The 22,365-nt window shown below is 37.0% G+C and overlaps 1 protein-coding gene across 13 annotated transcripts in view; it reads right to left on the bottom strand.

Moving 5' to 3' along the window:
* Positions 1–22,365, bottom strand: part of LOC145680197 (uncharacterized) — a 161,061-nt gene that overhangs the window by 123,690 nt on the left and 15,006 nt on the right. For all 13 annotated transcript variants that reach the window (XR_014130616.1, XM_081750454.1, XM_081750453.1 and 10 more), the window contains exon 3: positions 17,320–17,978. Coding sequence is in view for 12 of the 13 variants with exons in the window: in XM_081750454.1 (XP_081606580.1) it covers positions 17,320–17,978 (659 nt within the window). In the remaining variant the exon portion in view is untranslated. The remainder of the gene's footprint in view (positions 1–17,319; positions 17,979–22,365) is intronic.

The raw sequence follows: 22,365 nt of genomic DNA, 5'->3' as shown, positions 1-22,365 counted from the left end.
TTCTAGCTGACTAGGACTAAAGAAATGTCAGTTGAGGACTATCTAAAAGTGTGTGCAACAAAATCCCAAGTGTAAAGATGCATAATTATCAGAACACCTGTAAATGAGCCGAATTACATCTGTCAGGTATCTTCATCAACTAAATTATCATGGGAGAGATGCAACACCTTGCTTGTCATAGTCAATAATGCTAAGCGAAAACAGTGGGAACAAACATGATGCAACACGATGTTAACTTTCGGTACCAGTTACAGAACTTTCTCTGATGAGTACTTATTTTTCCAATTTTCATCCAGCGGACGCACGTGGGTCTGAAAACAAACCCTTGAACAATTCCACTTGGACTGCTTACAACCAACGGTTAAACGTGAAGGGTTTTAACTGATGATATGAAGAGCAATTTGGAGTTCCGAATGTTCCTAGTTGTCAGAATGTGTTGGCTCGCTCAACAGCACTGAATGCATTGACATTTTGCAGAAGAATCTGCTACCTATATTTTCCATTGGATTGCTTTAAAAAAAAAAAAAAAAAAAATCTGTTTATGGAAAATGGCGCCTGTTGCCATACTGCCAAAAACACCCAAACCTAGCAGACACAAAATGGCATCCAGAAACTGCCCTCAGCCAGTCAGTCCTCGGATATATGAACCCCATTCAATATATCTGGGCTATTTTAGATCATGCCCCCAGAACCCACTTCCCGTAGGAATTTTCTCCATTGTTTGCGCGACGACCAAGAAAAAATCCTTCAGGCCAAAATCACGGAACTCATTAATTCCGTAGCCTAGTGGGTTAGTATTTTGCTTCAAGCTAAAGGCCAATCAAGAAGATACTGATCTGTATACTTTGTTTACCATTTGGTTCCAGTATAAAGTGGATACCATTTAATAAAGGGAAAAGTTTATACATAGATAGAGGTATCTATTTACTTGTGTGTATTTTTCGTCATTCTGAAAAGGTGCTAACCAGTTTATACATCTCAACGATACCGGTAAAAGTTCAGAACATTACAGTTAGTGTCATAAAACGTGAAGTGAATTAACAGTTCAAATTTCGATTTAACCGCCGAAGAAGATACGAAAGCCTACTGAAACCATCTGGTATTAATATTAAGATGCATTCTGAAAAATACTGTCCTTACATCTAAAATTCTGTCGCCTATTTGCTCCATTTAGTACCTATGCCTTCTTGCTTACTAGACAGATAATAGTGAGATCTACGTCTGAATACCTGTGATGACGTCATTGAAGAGACGAAACGCATTCACGATATTAACCTGAGCTAACTTACATTAAAAGGTCAAGATGGTGTTTTTAAAAAGTCCGAATCTAGGTGGTTGTCTTGAGAGACTAACCCCATTATATGTTTCTTCATTAATTCGTTCATAAATCTAACCGATTATTAACCTTGGCATAGGAAAGGACATAATCCTCATGTTTACGTTAAAATTTAACGAGTATGTACATCCTGACCCTTACAATCAGATTTATTTTATTGAAGGTTACCTATATATATATATATATACTGACTCCTTTTGAAGAATATATATGTAATTCATGGAGTCACCGAACGAGACATCTGAACACAACACATAGTACTACATATTAGACTCTAATAAAGCGTTTTTCAACCTTTTTCCTTTGGGGCACACAAAAATATGTTTTAAATTTTCGCGAAACCCCTGCATGTGATTTTTTTTCCTTTTCCCTACAAGCAAAAAGGCAAACGCATAGAAATACTCCTTTTTTTTTTTTTTTTTTTTTTACTATGGAACGACTATAAAATACAAATGTCACAAGTAAATCACGTAAGACTTGAACAGAAACGTATTAACATAAATGGAACTTCCGACTCTTAAGCAGGAATATCAGAAAGAAATATTACCATCAGGAATATAAGTCGATTGGCGAATTGGAGAAAAATTTTTATTTTTTTCTAAAGAATAACTTCTTTGCGGAAGACCTTAGAAGACATTAAAAATCTCGCGACACATCTGACAAGTATTCGCGACACACCAACGTGTCACGACACAGCGGTTGAGAAACGCTGCTCTAATATACCTTTAAATACTTTACAACGTAGGATTTCTCCGAAATTCAATTCGTAATTATTTCTTCTCCATATTCGTTCATAATTATCATTATACTAAAAAAAGAAAGAAAAAAAAACTATGGAAGGAACGTTGTTCATGTTTGCTACTTATGTCGGAATTTCAGTTGTAATAACCATCATCATAAGAAACAATAAACGCTGAGTAATTATCCTCCTTAAGAAACAAGACATTGAAAGTACCGCACATTACTGCACTAGTCCGCTGCTGTGCACAACCAGCTGTCAGGTAGTCCGAAACATTCTTACTAACTTAAGTATTCTGGAAGCGCTGACACGATGTAAACCTATCTTTAGTTTTGCAGTTAAAAACAATTTATCAAATAAGATAAGAAGTTATTGGTCACTGCAAAGTATTCACCTATCTGGCTTTATCGGATTCTAATCTACACCATGTTTCAAAAAGAATGACCTGATTTGGGCGGTAATAATTACGGTAATAAAACATGGGACGTGTCGGCAAGGGAATGAGTGTTATTTGAATGGGCGTGGCCTAATTTCAGAAAATTGCCGTTAGATGTCAGTCAATGCGTCTTCTTAGTTTGCAGTCAGTCGGAAGTAAGATGGCGTCCGCTCAACAGAAGGCATTTTGTGTGCTGCAATTTGCAAAGACTGAGTCAGTGATTTCGGTCCAGCGTGCTTTTCGTCAGCGTTTTGCCATTGATCCGCCTGCATCCAAAAACATTCGCCCCTGGTATCGCCAATTTGACGAGATAGGGTGCTTGTGCAATGGTAAGAGTCCAGGTCGGCCTCGCATTTCCGATGAAATGGTAGAATTAAGCTATCGTCTAGATGTTCGTGCTGCTGGTGGTGGACACACAGAGCATTTGTAATAGCATAGCTAAAACTTGAAGATTTTGTGCGTATTTTGCAATTTATTTCATTTTTGTAGTATGTTTTCATCGCCACATATGGGATTTTAAAAACAGGTCATTGTTTTTGAAACACCCTGTATTTTAGTCTAGAAGAGATCCGGAAACCAAAACGATTTGAAACTCAAAATTTCGCAGTTCTTTCAAAACCCAAACAGGAATTACTATTGTGACGGCATGTTTAAACTTGTAAACTGCTGGGATAAATGTCTGAATGCTATGCAGAAAAATAAAATAAAGTAATAATAATAATGAGGATAAAATTATTACGTAGAAACTTCAAATTGTCTTTTTAAATCTATAGCTACGTACATGTTTGAAATGAATTTGATGAATATATTGAACATCAGGCAGCCCCTTTACAACTAACTCTACACAGGATTATTTTAAATTTACTTTCCTTTATATACGTAAGTCCTCTTCACATTAAAAAACAATTCTGCATTACAAACATGAGTTTGAACTTACCTTTCCAAAAGCACTTTATATCACTATAACTCTAAGATTTCATACACTGTATGTTATCATAAATAAATATAGGGAAATTATCATTCTAAGATATTTCATAACAAGTATACATAACATCTACACATAAATAGACAGAATATATGAATAAACAACTAAGTTCTACATATTTCAAAACTGCAAAATAAAGTGAGATCTTAGTTGCATTTCGTCTATAATCTCTATTTTACATATTCGTTTATCAATAACTTAGGGACTGAATTGAATACAGTTTTCCCTCAGATTGAAATGCTATTTTCTGTAAAAGCACTCAGGATTGTCCGTTTATTCCGAAGATCATACTGAAAGTAGTGGTACGTAAGCGACACAGACGTTTGTAGATGACAGTACGAAGCGCTGAGTAATTTCCAATTGTAATGAAATCACGAACTAAGAATGAATAAATAAATAAATAAATAAATTTTATTAATGAAAATCATAATATTAATTCTGTGGGTGAAACTGAACGAAGATTTTTTTGTAGTATCTTAAAATTTTGGATATGTGCATTGGATAACTTTATTCTAAAATCACAAGGACAGGATCTGTAATCAAGAAATCGGTGGAAACAGAAGCAAGGTCTTTGCAAATAGTCAAAAATCACCTGTGGTAAAATAACATACAGAAGATCGGTCCACATTTATGAAAACGAAGTGGAATGTCCGCCAGGGGCGCTAGAATTGCACAGACAGTAAGCACAGCACAGCAATCAGAAACCAGTTGTGTGGAGAATTCGGTAGCAGGAAGCGAAGTGCTCCGAGTGTAAAATGCCTCCAAAACTGACTCCATTCTGGGAGGGGTACATCACCTCTCTTTCCGACATCGGATACAGCTACAGTGCAAATGTGAAACAGTGTTCGTCCAAAGGTTTCACCATTTCCAAGAAGGGTATTGCCAAGGTACTCGCACAGCCAGAGGAAGCGGGTGTGCGCACAGTGACACGAAAACAACACCCCCGTCCCAAACATACAATGGATGTGGTTCGAGTTGAGTTGAGTTGATTTTAGTTTAGCGTCCCGTTCAGTAGCGAGGCTATATGAGACGTGGACCTACTGATTAACGTGGAATCCGAACCACATGAGCTACCGCCAGGAATCGAACCCGAGTCTCGCACGCCAAAGGCGTGTACGTTAACCACTTAGCCACGAAGTAGCTCTGGATGTGGTTCGACAAATGCAGAAGTTGATAATCCAGAAGAATCCGCCGCCACAAAGATATTGCCTGGAATGTTAAGATGATCCAAATCAAGTGTGTAGAGGATAATCAGGCAGGATTTATGCCTGCAAGTGAAGCATAAGCCACGTTTACACATTCACAGCTAAACACATCCGGGAATGCAGGGTCCATTGTAAACGGCTCTATGAAGGGTATTTAGGGGTGAAAAATGGAAATATGTGGTCACGGTAGACGAGGCCTGGATCTATTTGTCAAATTCCAAGCGGGTTCGAGCCATTTACTATCATCCAAAGGATTGATTGCCAATTGGGTCCGCACGTGCCGCGAAAGTTTTCCACATGGCTTCATGGTGGTTGCAGGTTTTTGCCATAAAGGGAAACTTCCCCTGCATAGAGTTGCACGAAATGTGAAAATATACTATCAACAACACGTTCTGGAGTCATTATACTGGCAGCATATTCCGTCGTTGTATGGTGCTGAGGTGTCGAAAGTTTTCATTCATCAAGACAAAGCAGCCAGCTACACGGCTCAACAACTGTGACATACACGACCCACAAAGCATGAAACTGGAATCCACGCTATCCCATATTCAGACATCCCTGTCAAATCTCCCGACGCTGCACCAAAGGACTTTTGTGCTTTCGGGTGTTTGAAGCGAGCGTACGTCGTCCACGCACATTGACTGGCTTGTGGAAAGTTGGCGAGGAGGACTGGTCTAAACTTGATCAGATTTCTCTAAACAGAAGCCTACTCCAATGGAAACTTCGGTGTCGGGCTATACTTTATAGTTAGGGTCGTCATATCGAGCACAAAATCGTTTCCATAAATGTGGACCAACGTACTGACTGTAGTGTTTGTCATCAGTAGTAATTAACGTTTCGGTTAAAATCATGAAAAAAGAATGAAAGTAAACCTCAGGATAAATTAAAGTTCAAAACACTTCTTATTTTTCCATTATTAGATGAACAATATTTTTGATACTGGGACTTTCTTAAGATTTTCTAAATTTTTATAATGGCTTTTGGCAAATTCGAAAGGAAAAATAATTGAGATAAACAAGGGCAAAAAAATAATTTCAAAAAATCCTGCATCCTGCATCGAAATGTAGAAGTCTCTAAGAGATTACAAATACAGAAAGAGAGACCACTGTCTGCTCGAAACTACGCAGACTCTACTATAAGGTAAAGTATCACATCAGAGAACTTAAACTGCCTATTTGCATGTGACATGACATTGGGAAGTCTCTAAAAGTGACAGGGAAATTTGAATACTTAAATATTTAGCTTATTTCTGTTACGATTGGTTAAGTAGTGAGTGAATTTATAAATGATCTGTTGTGCAGTTAAATACACACTAGGTTTACAGCTGAATAATTAAATTGTTACAAAAAGTATCCACTATACTACCGTTATAAGCCAATTGTTTCATCAATAAACTATTATAATTTATGACAATAAGAGATTGTCAACACTCGTTTAATTTCACTCTTTAATTTGAGATACGAATTCATTGTTTCCTTTCGGTTACTGATAAAACACAATTAAGTTAGATTCTTATTTCTTTGATATTTTTAAGTCTATCGAGGTATGCTACACAATAGACATAAAGCACAAGGATATTTGGAGTTACTTGAATGCGCTCAAAATCATTCAGAAGTTAATTAATATGTATTTCTTGCTTCCGAAATGAGCACTCTACATCAACGATCATCGATACTCCTACAGCGTTCAAGTTCTCCATCAACCTTTCCCAGCAAATACAACCTATCAACAGTACCTTCCTTTTGCATGTATATTGCTAAAATCCTACCACAGCCTGTGCACAATGATACATATATGCATTTTACCGGCATTTTGTGTTACTTCCACTATATTTTATAAGTCAGTGCTTGCACAGTCTTGGTAGTATTCGTTATAAATATTTGGTCCAGGAATTAATTCGTGCGGGTGGACAAGAGATGCCGCAACGAACGGAGCGTCCCACAGTTCCGTGTATCCACACATGTGTTGCAAACCCCTGTCATCGCGTATCGTTCGTAGTATAGGGCAGTGGATTAAAGCGTCAACAACACCAGTTTGTAGTTAAGTGAACATGGCGCAATTTGTGCCTGATAAAGTGTTTTTGCGGGGTGTCCTGCTGCATTACTTTAACATGCAGAAAAGTGCGACTGAAAGTCATCGTATTTTGGTGGAAGTGTATGGTGACCATGCTCTAGCTGAGCGAACGTGTCAGAAGTGGTTTGCACTGTTTAGAAGTGGTGATTTCGGCTTGGCAGACCAAGAGCGAGCTGGACAGCCAAAAAAATTTCAAGACGAAGAATTGACAGCATTGCTCGAGCAGGATTCGTGTCAAACGCAGGAACAACTTGCAACAGCATTAGGCGTTGATCAAACAACAGTCTCCAAACGCTTGAAAGCCATGGGAATGATTCAAAAGATGTCACATTGGGTTCCACATGAATTGAAAGACAGAGACGTTGAAAGACGAAAAAACATTTGCGAATTGCTGCTTCAACGACAGAGCAGAAAGGGGTTTCTGCATCGAATTATTACGGGTGATGAGAAGTGGATCCATTACGAGAACCCTAAACGAAAAAAGGCCTGGGTGAAACCAGGTGAACCAGGTCCATCACAACCAAAACGAGATATTCACTGTGCAAAGGTTATGCTGTGCATATGGTGGGATATGAAAGGTATGGTGTACTATGAGCTGCTGCAACCGGGTGAAACTATGAATGGAGAACGTTATCGACGACAATTAATGCGTTTGAAGCAATCTCTGGCCAGAACACGACCAGAATGGGAGAACAGACATGATAAACTTATTGTTCAACATGATAACGCTCGCCCACATGTCGCAAAACCGGTCAAAACCTATTTAGAAAATGTCGGATGGGAAGTTTTACCCCACCCGCCGTATTCACCAGACGTTGCTCCTTCGGACTACTACTTGTTCGATTGCATGAACAACGATTTGATTGGACAGCGGTTTACTTCTTCAGAAGATATCGAAACATGGGTCTCTGACTAGATCGCTTCCAAGGATGAGGACTTCTTTCGCCACGGAATCCGTACATTGCCTGACAGATGGGCGAAAGTGGTGGCTAGCGATGGACAATATTTTTCTTAAGGTATTTATGTATTTTGTGTTTGTACTACAGCTTCAATGTGTGCGTACCAACCGCACGAATTAATTCCTAGACCAAATACATTTGTGTGTTTTTGCGAGTTCACCTCTGTAGTTATATCTACGAAACCGAGGTTATCATTGATCTCAAAAATAAAGATTTTAAACGTTCAAATTAAATAGTAATAGAAAAAAAAACTTGTGTTCTAATTCCCTCTAAGGTGTCTGTAGAAAAGGCACAAGAATAAGAAGTATATTGTTAGATGAAAAAACTGGCAGCGTTTACGTACAACAGAAGCACATTACAACGCGGCATAGTTTAATTATTTTTTTTCCTTTTTCTTTTCAGCTTGGAGTACTATCACTACAATTATGATCGAATTAACTCTATGGCCTATAGAACCTGAAGGTTCAATGCCGCATTCACAAAAGTTCTCTCCATTGGTTTCTGTTCTTAGCCTACTGGATCCAGTTTCTACTTCGTATTAATATTTCTGTTAGATCAATTTTAATATTGTCCTCCCATCTGCGCCTAAGTGTTCCTAATGGCCTTTCTTCCGACTGGGATTCCAGTTAAGATTTTGAAAGCGTTCCTACTTTCTTCCATTTTGGCTACATGCCCTGCTGACCTGAGCCTTCTAGACTTGATGACCCTAACGTCTGGTAAACGGTATAGATTATGCAGTTCTTCTTATGAAGTCTCCGCTATTGTCCATTCCTATCCCTCTTGAGTTCGAATATATGCATCAGGATAAGTCAGCGACCATTTTTTAAAACCATACAGTAAAACAGGCATAATTATCGTTTTATAAATTTCAAGGTAAAGTACCTCATTAACTAATAACATGTGGGAATACGATTCTTTTCCACAATGTTTACACTTGACATTTCAATCATTAAACAGTACAGACGTGAACAAAAATTGTTCTACTCTGGCCACCAAAATTAGCATTTCTGCTGCGGTTACATCAAAGATTTCCTCTACAAAAATCTTACACTTCTTAATAATCAGAGAGAGAGATTCGACAAAGGATCGTAATTGCAATCGCTGACATTGACTAACCGAGCTAACACAACTTATAGAGCACATCGAACATATACAGGGTGTCTATTAAAATTTCAAAATGAAATTTCGTGACTCTTTCGTGACCTTTTTCTTTACCAAACCATAAAATTTCGTAACATTTTCAAGTGCTAATCTGGATGCGAATTAAGCCGAATTTTCATGCATGACATAGAAGCATGCTTTGCTTGCGATTTGGTAGCGTCTAAAGCTGACCATAGACATTTTTGGTGGTAAATTTTGACGTTTTATAGAACAATTTTTTTCGGTCTGCACTTATATTTGCAGAGATAAAAAAATTCGTGACCAAAAAGCTAAATTTCGTGATTTTTAATTGACTTTCATGACCGTTTTCTGATTTCGTGACTTTTTCAAGACTCTCGTGATTTTCGTGACCAACAGACACCCTGATATATAATTTTCTACAAAAAAATTGACTTGATGAGTTTTTGCGTTTAATGTTATCTTCCTCAAAACTGAATCTGAAAATTGTAGATAGAATAACGGGATATGTATCAAGTTTAAATGCCAACTACTTACGGAAATACTAGTTCTTTTTCACATTAATACACAAATCGACTTTGAACTAAGATCTCACTTTATTTGCCAACAATGCACAAGATCAAAACAGAAATTAAAATAAAAATGGGAAGCTTTTGCAAGAAAGGAGATAACAGCAAAACATCATCGCATTTGTTCTATGATTCACAGATAGTATACTTTCCTTAGGGTTGTTTTATAGTAAGGTAAAAACTATCGTAATCATTATATCCCAATAATCTGTAATCAATAGATTATATTATAACATTTTTTGTTTTTTCCTATTTGCAATTGAACATCCCTTTTCAGCACAAGAATCACTTAAAGACCCCATGACGGCGAAAGTAATATACCGCTAATTTTACAGTCATTATGTGATATCTTCAAATAGATAAAAGATAATCGAAAAGTGGAACAAGAGCTCGCTAAACAATATTATTTTACATGAGATACCGTTATCACGTCTCACTTAACTGCTTTCGATTTCCTGCCATTTAGAAAATCGGCTATTCGCGTCTCTAAATGGCTGCAAACGAAAAAAATAAAACACTATTTTTTGTCAAATTAATGTGAAATAATTTGTTATCGTAGTGAAAAGGTATGCATTTTTAAAATCTAGAATGTTATTTTGGTAACACACTAGCTTAGGGGGGCACAGGGTGCATAGCATAAGCATTCGGATCTTTATAAAATTCTGAATTTTATTCTGGAAGTGTCAATGAATACCTGATTAATCACAAGTGACACAGAATTAAGATTTTGATGCTCCTTGCATGCGCCAGTGATTGATATGGGGCTACAGCCCCCTTCCACAAATCACGATAAATAACCTTAACAGGGACTTACCAGAAGAAGCTTTTTTCTGTTGGTCAATTACTGTGAAATTTGGCGTTATTGTATCAAGAAGGTGTGTTTTCCAAATCTATAATGTTATTTTGCTAACAGGGGACAAAGGGCGCGGTTGGTAATTTTTGGCTTTGGAGGGCACAAGGGCCGAGGTATAAAAATTCCAAATTTTATTTTGGTAGTGCCAATGAGCATGAAATTAATCGCAAGGCGTACAGAATTAATACTCCTATGCTATTTCCATGTACCAGTGACTGATATTAGGCTACAAGCCCCTTTCATAAAACAATAGAAATTCATGATGAATGTCCTTACGCAAGGACCAACTAGCAGAAGCTACATATTTTTCATAATTAAAGTGAAATTTGGCATTATTGTCGAAAAATGTTTGTTTAGAGAGAGAGAAAAAAAAGCGACAATATGATAACAGTCATGTGTTGTTCTCTTTTATTGGCGTCCCTCAAAATTTCATTGGCCTAATTGGAGTTTCACTGTAAAATACGGAAAGCAGTTTTCTCTATATTTATAAGAATTTAGCTGTAAATTAGCAGTTTTAGGTAGAAAATACACAAAATTCCTCTGTTATGTATTTGATAACATTCCTCTTCTACTTCCTTCTTTTCCACCTATGATGGTAAATGTGTTTCTAATTTTATTATGCCAATATTCCAAATTGGGGAAGATAGGCAACAAGAAAAATTCAAACTTTTCGTTACTGCCTGTGAGCGTCAAAATAATTGGAAATACGACAAAAGTAATGCTTAAAAGCTACTTCCATGTACCAGTGGCGACCTTAGTGCTTCAATTCCCCCTTCCCGGTCCCAAAATCATTTTAAAAACCACACCACTTTTTTTTATTATCTTCCATGCTCCTTTCTGGCCTATTCAAAATGTAGCCTAAGAGATGTGTGTTTACGAAATATTGGAACACGTCCGAATCAAGTTGGCGTCCCACAGTAAACTGATTTCAAGCAATCAACAAACTTTTGTTTATAAAACACCCTATAATTCCTGACTCAACTTCTTGTTCATCTGCACTGACCACAATTTCAGAACTCTTCTTATCGCAATACACCAACGATTTACGACTTACGTGTTGACAGTTCAATAGGATTTAGTGCCTGTAATCAACACCTGGGTTTGATCGACTTCTTCGGAAATGCACATTACATAGTACGTGAATCTACGGGGTAGACTGGCTCAATCGTTTGAGAATTGTTTGTCATTTCCACAATATTTTAAGAGTGCATTCAAACTGTGGTGTTCTTCGATCATGCAGTCTTTAACTCAGAATCATCGTGCTAATATAATTGAATGGTACATTTCATAAGAAAAATCTGCTACAGCAACAAGATCCTGTATAGTAAAAGAACTCGGACTAAAAGTGCGCGCGATGTGCAAATTCACCGTTTGTAGAAACAGTTCCGCAGCAATTGTTTTCACACTGCCCATCTTGCATCTAGAAAAAGTGCAGGAAGATCTCCAAGTGTATCTACTTAAGAAACAAAAAGACAGGTGTGTTGTTATCTGTTACTAGTTCACCGCGGAAATCTCTTGCTCGTCGAAGCTTAGGCTTAAATACTAAGAAATCTACGCTACAAAGAATTTTAAGAAACTTGAAGGTAAAACCATACAAGGTAGGAATGGTTTCTGAATTGTGTGCAAGTGATTATGGTGATCGTGTTTATTTCTGTAATTAGTTTATTGAGAAGTTAAATGAAAACCCTATGTTCTTGTTTCAACTGATGTTTTCCGACGAAGCAAAATTCTTCTTAAATGGTCCAATGTCCTCATTACATGCAAGATATTGGTCATCGATGCAGTCGAACGTGAGATCAGAAGTGTCAATGGATAAACGAGGAATAATGGTTTGGTGCGGTATATAACTGCTACTGAGGAGATAGGACCTTTCTTTTTTAATGAAAATGTAACAACGCCATCATACCAAAAGCTACAAAGAGATAAAATATTTGCTGAACTTGATAGTTTAAATTTAGGTCAAAGTGATGAATTATGGTTCATGCAAGATGGAGCACCAGCGCATTGCTCAAATACGACTATAAATCTTTTGAGAGAAACTTGGGGAACGGATTATTTCTATGGGGTCAGGTGTCGAATGGCCACCAAGAAGTCCGGATCTTACACCATACGATTTTTTCTTATGGGGATTCCTAAAACAAATTGTGTATCAAAAATCATGTAACAATGTAGAAGACTTGAAACAGAGGACTGTCCAGAGTGTAGAGATGATCACTCCCGATATGTTGGAGAAGGTGTTCACAATGGCTTTAGTAAATCGCAGTAATTTATGTCTTGCTCGTTGACAAGGGCATGCTGAATAACAGTAAGTTGATTTTATGAGTTTTACACTTAGGTTAATGATATTTTTAAAAGACTTTTAATTTTTAAAAATCTTACTTTTCATTAAGATTTTTTTTTCTGTTCCTGAGACATTTTCCATTGTCATTTTGTGTTCTATTTCGAGTTGGTTCTGCTTAAGTGTGTAGAAAATATGTATGTGATTTATGTGTGTGTGATTTTCTGCTATAAAAAGAGTCTTAATTCCTTTTTAAAAATATAAAATTCTTTGATATTCCAGTGATACCACAACAACAAAGCTACAGAAGTTATTCATTTACAGTAATTTCGAGGTTTATTTTTAATTTTTATTTATTTATTGCAATAATGACAACTTACATATTAATTATGACATATTTATCGTGAATTTTTGTGATTTTTGGAATGGGGGCACATAAGTCACTGGACATGTAAAGAGCATCGGAATACTAACTCTGTGACATTTGTGATTAATCTCACGCTTATTGGCATTTTCAAAATAAAATTTGGAATTTTCATAAAGATCCACCATCTTATGCTTCGCCCCCTTTGCCGCTAAAGGCGGAGCGTTACCAAAATAATATACCAGATTTAAAAGACCCGTATCTTCTTACTACGGTTGCGCCAAATTTCACATTGTTTGATTTTAAAAAATAGCTTCTTCCGGTATGTCCCTGTTAAGGATATTTATCGTAATTTGTGGTGATTTGTGCAAGGGGCCCGCAGCCCCATATCAATCACTGCCACATGCAAAGAGCATCGGAATCTTAATTCTGTGTCATTTGTGATTAATCTAATGCTTACTGGCGTTCCCAAAATAAGATTTGGAATTTTGGTAATATTCCAAGATAGATGGTTCTTAGAAAGTATTGGAGAGACCTTAGCCCAGCAATGGATCGACAATTGTTGATAATGGTATGTATGCGTTTCAAATATAAATAACCCACATCATTACACTCATGTGATACCAGTTCCCATTCTTGATATCTGAGCATTTGAGATTAAGAAATACACTAACCTGACAAATCATATGTTTAATCCTGTAGCTGAAAGAATTTCTAAAAACAAAGATAGTTAAACTAAAATTTACTATTCCTGGATAAAATTGGGTAAAATTTACTGTTATTTCTGGGTATAACAAACGGTTCTGCGAACTCAAAATATTTTAACTACCGGTTCTAGCGAACCGGCTCAATAGCACCACTGGATGGAATACTTAAATGACTTTACCCAAAATTTCCCAGACTGATAACCCTTTCAATCCTGTGTCGAGAGGGACTCGACATTTAGTTCTCGTCATTCCAGTCCGATATCGGGTCACGCTCGATATGATTTCTGTGGATAGCATGGAATCTTTTAGAAACTTAAGGCCAAATGTTGTAATTTAACAAATCACTTGAGACCTCTTCAAAACTTGTAAAAACTAAAAAGGACCGCAAAGGGTTAATATTCTGTCTAAACCGGCACCAGTACGAACTTCTGCCGCTAATTACCTCTTAACGTATTTTTCAACTAACAGTCTGCTAAATCCAAGTTACCTTATGCGCGTTTTGGTTAGTGTTTGCTGATTTCACTATACATTGTTTTGCTGTGCCTGCGAATTTTCAAAAGGTTGGGTTGGAGGAACAGAGGATATACATTAAATTTTGAACAAAACTCCAGCTGAAACCCATTGAATGCTAAAGGAGGCTTTCGGTGAGAAAGCAAGCTTTAAGCAAAGTAAGAACATCGCATTAGTTAAGGCGCTTCAAAGATAACAGGGAGTCCGTGGAAGATGACATTCGGGTCACCTGTCATCATACGTAACTTGAGAATTGATCGTGAAGAGCATAAAGTGATTCTTGAGGACACGGTGAGGAGACAATCCATGATGTTTGTACTCATTCTACTGTGATACGGTGGGATGTAATGGAGCGGATATGTCGGTGTACGGCGTATACTTACATAATTACTTTACACTTCAGCATATACTTTGTACAGTACTTACACAGTTTGTCGGAAAAGTAACGGAACTTTTGTCTTTACAGATAACCACTAGCTCCATCTACTGAAACAACATATCATCGGAAAGCTGGATATCTGCTTAACAAAACGATGCCACAATCATGAGAACCAATTAACGGAGTGTGAAGTCATAGCAAGAAAAGTGAGTGTATCTGGTGTCACGAAGTCACAAAAACACGATGGAGCAAAGAGCCAATATTAAATTTTGTTTCAAGCTAGGTAAAACATTTACGCAAACATTGGAAATGTTGAAACAAGTGTATGGTGATGAGTGCTTATCTCGTACATGTGTGTTGGAGTGGTATACGCGATTCCGGAACGGTCCTACGTAGTGATGAAAAGTGACGTAGTGTCACTTAAAAAAGAAAATACTACTTTATGCTGGATTGGCAATATTGCTAACCGGGTGGTATTGCAGAGCATGTCTAATGATGTCCCCTTGTCGATACTTCATGTTTTATTTTATTTTTTTAAATCAATAAGTTAAAAGTTCCAAGATCATTTCAAGTGCACCTAACCTTGTCATAAATACTGTTTCGAAGTTTTAAGTACATTGCTACAAAATGGTTCGAGATATTTTAATATCCTACTATGATTTACATGGATGCATCATGAACCAAAATCACAAATAATTATTCAAAATGGCTACCATCAGCAAGCACATAATACTTAAGTCTTTCTGGCCACTCATCAATTGCATTACGCAACACATCAACTGGAAAATCTGCAGTTGCTTTCCGAAAAGATTGTTTTAAACGTTCAATATCGGAATGTTTCTTCTTGCAAACCATCTTCTGCAGCTTGGACCACAATTTGTAGTCGAAAGGCTTTAGATCCGGACTTGAAGGACACTCTGAAATGGAAATGAAATCCGGAACATTTGCCTCCAGTCACTGCTGGGTTGTCTGTGCCTTGTGTGGTGGGGCTGAATCCTGCTGAAAGCTTCAGTTCTGTCCATGGAAGGTGGTGTTGGTGAGATTCTTAACAAGTCACTCAAACACCACTTCCTGGTACACTTTAGCTAACGTTTTGGCCACCTTTTCACAGAAACAGAAGCTCCGTTCTGCCCTCGCAGCTCACACCCCACCACATCATGACTGAGGCAGGATGATGACCCCTCTTGGATCCTTTTTACGAACTTGTCTAAAGGATGTGGCATATATCCTGTCATTTTGAGCACTGAAAGTCTCCTCAACACTGAAAATTTTTGTCAGCAAAGCAATGGATTCGATGGTGCTCATTTGCTGCGCAACGCTTAGGTAAGTACTTTGCTTTCAGGAGCCTCTGGCGCTTCAGTTCATCTCTCAGATGTCTTTTGCGTTGTTTGAAAGCATGGAATCTCAGATTCCTGCTTAACGTACGAGACATAGACATTCTTTAGCTCACGAACCACAACAGACTGTTTTCTAACTAGATTTCTCAGTCACGCGCCGCCACTGATTTCACAAGTGCCGGTGTTCGTACTGTGTGCCGGTTTCCTTGCCGCGAGCAATCTTCCGTAGTCCCAGTCTCAACAAAGCAGTGAAGAGTTCGGTATTTTTTTTTTTTAACTAATTTGCAGCTTCTGTAGTATTTTGAAAATCTCTCCTGGTGATTCGCCTACCTTGTGCAACGCTATCACGGCCACATGATTTTCATACTCGCCCCATTCCATGTTGAACACTTACAACAGACACTTTTACAAGCTCATGCAGCAATGACTCACGCTTCACAATACCAATCTTGACGTCGCTCGCTTGTACAATTGGAAGTACAGCCACCCTCAAAAAGCTGGGACACTATTTATAGTAAGATTAGGTATATATTATTTTGTTTCATTAAAGATGAAAGAGAGGCTTTTCTCTCTATCTGTTTATGTATGAGACAGAGATGAGAGAAATTTCTAAGACAGAGTGGGGGGGGGAAGCAGGCAAAATGAATTAGCCATTAATCATCTCTGTGTAAAAAACCTATCTAATCTATACCTGTGGTTTGTTAAAAAAAAAAAAAAAAAAAAAAAAAAGTTTTCTTTACTGCTTTGGGACCTTTACTACGAGTTTCATTAATTAAGTATTGCGGATAACTTTTCTACGTCCGCCAGGGATTTAAACGAAATCGTAGACTCTCATATTAGGGGGCCCTAATGACTCCCTCTAATTATTACAATGTTATGATTGATAAGTCGTTGGAAAGCTTATGAAACACAGATTTCAACGAGGTAACATTTGTGCAATTCCCGCCTTACTCGTAAAAGAAACAAAATTGTCCGTCCTGAAAATAAATGAATTTACGTTAAAAAAAAAAAAAAAAAAAAAAACTCTGACCAATTTTTGCCCCCTCCTCCACCCATATAAGCAACAAGTACACATACAGGATATTACCATGTAGTGGACTACTTCTTTGCTATATATACCAATTTTTATGAGTGTATCCCCAATGAGAAGGAATGCTTCCCTCCGCCGTGGTACTCACCTCCACATACATAAAATGGATATCAGCGGAAAGCTTCATCCTTCAGAAACACATTCATACCAAAATTATTTTCCTAGCCTAATTAGAGGCTGAGCTATTGAGGTTGAAAGAAACCCTTGACGCAGCAGTTGCATCAAAGGGCGATTAAAGCATAAAGGTCTTTAAAAGAGAGGTTCTACACATATGATACTTAAAAGGGTTGACACGTAAGATGCACTGCTACAAAGAATATCGTACTTGCTATCAAGCTCTCTTGCAAAACCTTTCCTTGTAATGAACGCGTACTACTCACCTAGTCCCTCGTGATCCGGAAACTCTTGAAGGTCCTCCCTTTCCTTGAGCAACTGTTTTAATAATCCGTGTACCCGGCTGTCCGAAAGTACTATCACCAGCGTTAGTCCGTTTGCGAGGATTAGGCATCACACCACCACTTCTTGTTGGTCCAACTTGCCTACTGCTATCATCGTCCGAGTCGTCCGACAGTAAAACCACGTCCTCTGGCTCTTGTTTTGCAATCACTGAATTACCTGATGCAACATTGGCTTCAAAGCCACTGAACTCTGAATATTCACTAGCCACAGGCATTGCAGTACTTGGCACTTCACCAAAAGTATCAGCCGGATCAAGATGTCCACTTATTTCAAAGGAATCACTAATCATACAGTTCGTGTCTACATTGGCTTCATTTGGCACCATTTCTAACTTAGGATTCACTGGTAAAGCTGCCGTATTAGTCGATTCGGAATATGAAGTCCGTTGTTCCAAACCTGCTGTCATTAGAGGAATGCTAGGATCGCAATTGACTACCAAACCGCTATCACTTATTGGCATTTGAGAGTCTTCTGCACTTGGAACAGATGCACACGGCTCGCTTTCCATTTTGATGAACACGCGTTCTGTGTTGGCTAAGCCTTTTGTTTTATTCAACGTTGATTTGTCTCGTTCAGGATTCTGAAAAGAAAAATATTAAATATGGATCATTAATTCTCCAACTTGGACTAATTAAAAAAATAACAATAATAATAAACATTCTACAATACTAACAGCGTACGAGACATATCAATCGACATATCTCAGTGAGCTAAATACAATCATATGAATGTGTGTAAATCTACTCCAAATACTTTGAAGTGGGTATCTGGGGATCCCAAACTAGCAACTCCGTCCTAGTTGACGCAGAAGTGTCTTCATGGACTCTCCAATCAGCGAATTAATTTCAAGAAAAAATGAAATGTTTTACGTCCAACGTTTATGCCGGTTAGGCTAAAGGAGACGGTGATGTTGAGTAATGAATAGAGACCGGATGTTAGGCAAAATGCCTATTCTTTAATAATAAAGATAGGTTCAAAAACAACGTTTTAAAGGTTATATGGTTGGTTATGGTTTCAATTTAAGCCCATTTTATTTTGCCTATTTTGCTCCTTACTGCCTAAATAATTGCTTTAGTGCCTAATGTTGCCTATTCTATGCATTTTCTTCAAAATAAGACTACATTGAGAAAATATATAATTCATATAATATAAATAACATATATGGAGTACATGTCAAGCTTCGTTTTTGTATTCAGAGTGGTCAACAAGTAGGTATACTGTCCCATACTGATGGCTCATGGCATTTTATATAACTTACTTTTTGTTATACATAATTGCAGATGTTGACTTAGTTTCTATGTTAGTTTTGCTAATTTCTTATCACTTATACATAATTTCGGAACAGACAGAAGCAAATAAACTAAAATGTCATACTTAATTAACACAGGGATGTATACCTACTTTTGGGCCACCCTGTATAGTAAAAGAAGATATTAAGAAACAAGGATATTAAGAAGATATTAAGATATACTTTTACGTTCTTTGAACAGTGTCTATGAGTTGATTCTATTGCTTTAATTGTATTGCGTATTTATCTTCATTATTCCGTGTTACGTTTTAGTGCCTATTTTACTACCTATTTTTTAAATTTTAAGTGCCTATTTGCCTGCCTATTTTCTAGGTTTTTAATGCCTAAACATCCGGTCTCTAGTAATGAATGAAATGGTGGAATGAAGGAAGTGAGAGGAAACGGGAGAACCCCAAGAAAACCCACGCACACGGTGTTTGTCCACCACAAAGTTCACTTGGCTGGGGCTGGGCTCTACCACTGAGCCACCGCGGCCCCCAAATTAATTTCAAGATTCCCTTGAATTAATTATATATATGGTTTCCTCTTTGTTGCTGAAGGGCCCTCTCTAATCGGACCTCCTTGCTGCAACAATGGTTGGCCCTCTGCTGGGGATGCTGAACGGGTAACACTATTAAAACAAACCACCATACAAGATCTTCGGTCTTCAATAGACATTACATATAGTCTTGATAAATACTATAGTGATTAGTTTCGCCATTGTTCCAGTTACTCTTTGGCTATTCTGTATTAATGGTCCAGCCTAGGGTATCTCCAAGATATTGCAATGTCCTCTCATATTAACAAGCAGCATCAAGAAGTCGACGAATGCTATTTCCGAAGAAATACGAGAAGGACAGGGAGAATTAAAAGGGGACCCCTTCAACTCTTCCATAGGCTCTAACTGGTTATAAAAGAGGACTCATTGGGACAAAAGACATCACTCTCCATCTGATCACTTCCTACTTTTTTATCCAAGCTGCTCTGGGCGGAAGAGACTCCCTAACCTTACCGTTGGGCTTCTATGAGCAACCGTTGGGTTTTTCTTACATATCTCCGCGCTGTACCGGTAGGACATACTATCCCACCTTTGCGCTGTTACGGGCAAGAGGTTCCTAACAAACAAATCACAAGACCTTTTAGCACGGTTGGCTGGTTTAAACCAACTGGTTGAAAAAAACAAAAAGGTTTAACCTCCCCCCCCCCCAAAAAAAAAACTAAATTGTATGAACTTCATGGTGACATTTTCACATATTAAACCATCTGCATCAGTTTTATCTACTTTTCACCTTTTAATCAAGGCGTCCCATGTTCAATTCTCGGTCGAACCACAACCCTTCTTTCAAGTATAAACCAGTAGCGGTTCGGATGTCACTTTACGCGAAAGTCTTCTCCATCACAACCTAGGTATTACATAAGAATGTTAAGCCTAAACATACGAAATGGAACCAAATTGTGTATTTCTGCTTGCCTGAATGCCTATTGTTTTATAAAGAAACAAAGGTTGCTTAAATATATTGACAGAAATTGGCAAAATTTATCTTCTTCACACACACATCAAATTAGGGGGGAGGAGAAAGGCAGGCGTTTGTAATGTACTTTATATATAAAAACACGTTACTTGGTTTATAAATTTGAAATGTCCACTGACACACAAGCAATAACCATATAAAGATCTCAATTACAAGACGTGTTAAGCCTTATTTATCTTCATCAAAGAATACTCGAGTAAGAATTAGAAATACTACACGTTTATTCTGCATTATGGAATACAAGTAGCTGAGTAGTTTATTTATAATAAAGCATATATTCCATACATTTTATCAGTCAATATATCAATATAATATTCATTTGCTGCAGAAGAATGTGACTAAAGGGAAAAGAAATGCAGCAAAACTTTTTTTTTTTTTTTTTTTAAATTTCCTTCAACACTGTAGTTTTAATTATGCGATTGAAGGCATATAATACTGCTAAGATACATGAAAATACAAATGTGGCTTACCTTATGCTTTCACTGTACAAGGAAACACAAGGTACGTCACTTTTGTTATGAATATGCGTTCTACAGCTTCCGTAAGTAGACATGAATATGAACAATGATTATTTTTGAATTTCAGATAAATTAAAGACCATTATAGCATTCAGATTAGAAGGTACTATTATAATTTGTAATATGTTAAAACAGTGCTATCAGTAAGACTTAAAACTTGATGAAACCTCAAGTATTATGTTCGTAAATTTCGAATTTAAGGTTGATGTAAAGGGACAAGCTTTGCCGATAGATGTCACTACAGTCTTCGTATATCTCTTATGTATTTTTTTACCTTTCACGAAAATTCAAGATTTATCTTACAAATTTCAGCCTAGAGACTTCAAATTTTTAGAGAAGAAACTTCATAACCTGTCGAAGGCAACAATCCGTGTCGATTTTTTTATTTAGAATTTTCTTCATTGTTGAAACAGTTATATTTAAACGTTCGGATATCCATTTCAACAATCAAGCCATTTCAATCTTAAGTTTCAACATCACTATTTGTCAAGAAATTTTACAATTCTTTTCAAAAAGCTAAATATTCTTTCTAGTTTCCCGAAAGTTTGGTTTTCATGGGTAACGTTGTTTTAACAAATACTGATTCAAATATTTGTTAGCCTTAAATTATTTAAATAATAATAATAATAATAATAATAATAATAATAATAATAAATCATAGATGACTGGTTTAAACCAGGTAATTCTTTTCTAATAAAAAAATCAATTTAAAATAAAAAATGTCACAAATAGCGTGAACTTCATGGTGACGTTTCCACATATCTCAAACCATTTAGAAGATTTTTCCCACACATTACAAACCCAGGAAACATGAATGTAAGTGATTTATTGAAATCAAAATAGTATTTTACAAATTTATGTGTGTGAATGGTTCAAAGCCAGAGTGAACTCAAATGATTCGTATCTTCACTTCTTTTACTGATATACAAATTAAATTAAGTCGCTGTAATTCTGATTTAGTGGACTATTTGGACTAAATTAAATCTTCTATATGATGTAGTCCTTTGAAATTGTCCACTTATTTCAGTAATGATATAACTGTATACAGTGATTTACTTGTGCACTTCTGTGTCATTTTATCCTTCTGAAATGGCTCTTGAAATATTTACAAGTATGATGGAAGATCAACAACATACGAAAAGATATCAAAAAGTTCGTGCAACCACCTATTCCCTGTTCAGCGTAAGCTCTAAACTCCGATAAACAAGATATTTGTATCCTTCCGCTTGCCACAAATACGATTGGCTAATGATGTATCACTCCCAGTCCCCATGGGAAAGAGCAAATTATATACGTGCATTTTGACAATACTCTCTCGTGTTGTCCAGATACTAACAGCAGCAGCAGAAAAGAAAGAAAAAAACTCGAAAGATTAAAAATATATATATATATATATTTGAATTTCGCTGGTAAACAATTGTTACTTAGTGAGTAAAGGTTTACCTTGTTGGTGTTTCATAACAACACTCGCGGAAACAGGATTCATGCCAGTCGTCTGTCAGGCTTAAAGGCAGAACACGCGTCCACAGTTGAACTGGCGCCATAATTACTGCGCATGCTTAGTGTTTATTTCTATTGTTTTATTAGCCATACTCGATTGCAGCATTATTAGGTAATTCGTATTATATT

This window comes from Thermobia domestica, chromosome 3 (assembly GCF_964235325.1).
Source record: "Thermobia domestica chromosome 3, izTheDome1.hap1.1, whole genome shotgun sequence".
Classification (NCBI taxonomy): domain Eukaryota; kingdom Metazoa; phylum Arthropoda; class Insecta; order Zygentoma; family Lepismatidae; genus Thermobia; species Thermobia domestica.
The sequence above is the reverse complement of the archived record's forward strand: the minus strand, read 5'-3'. Positions and strand labels throughout refer to the sequence as shown.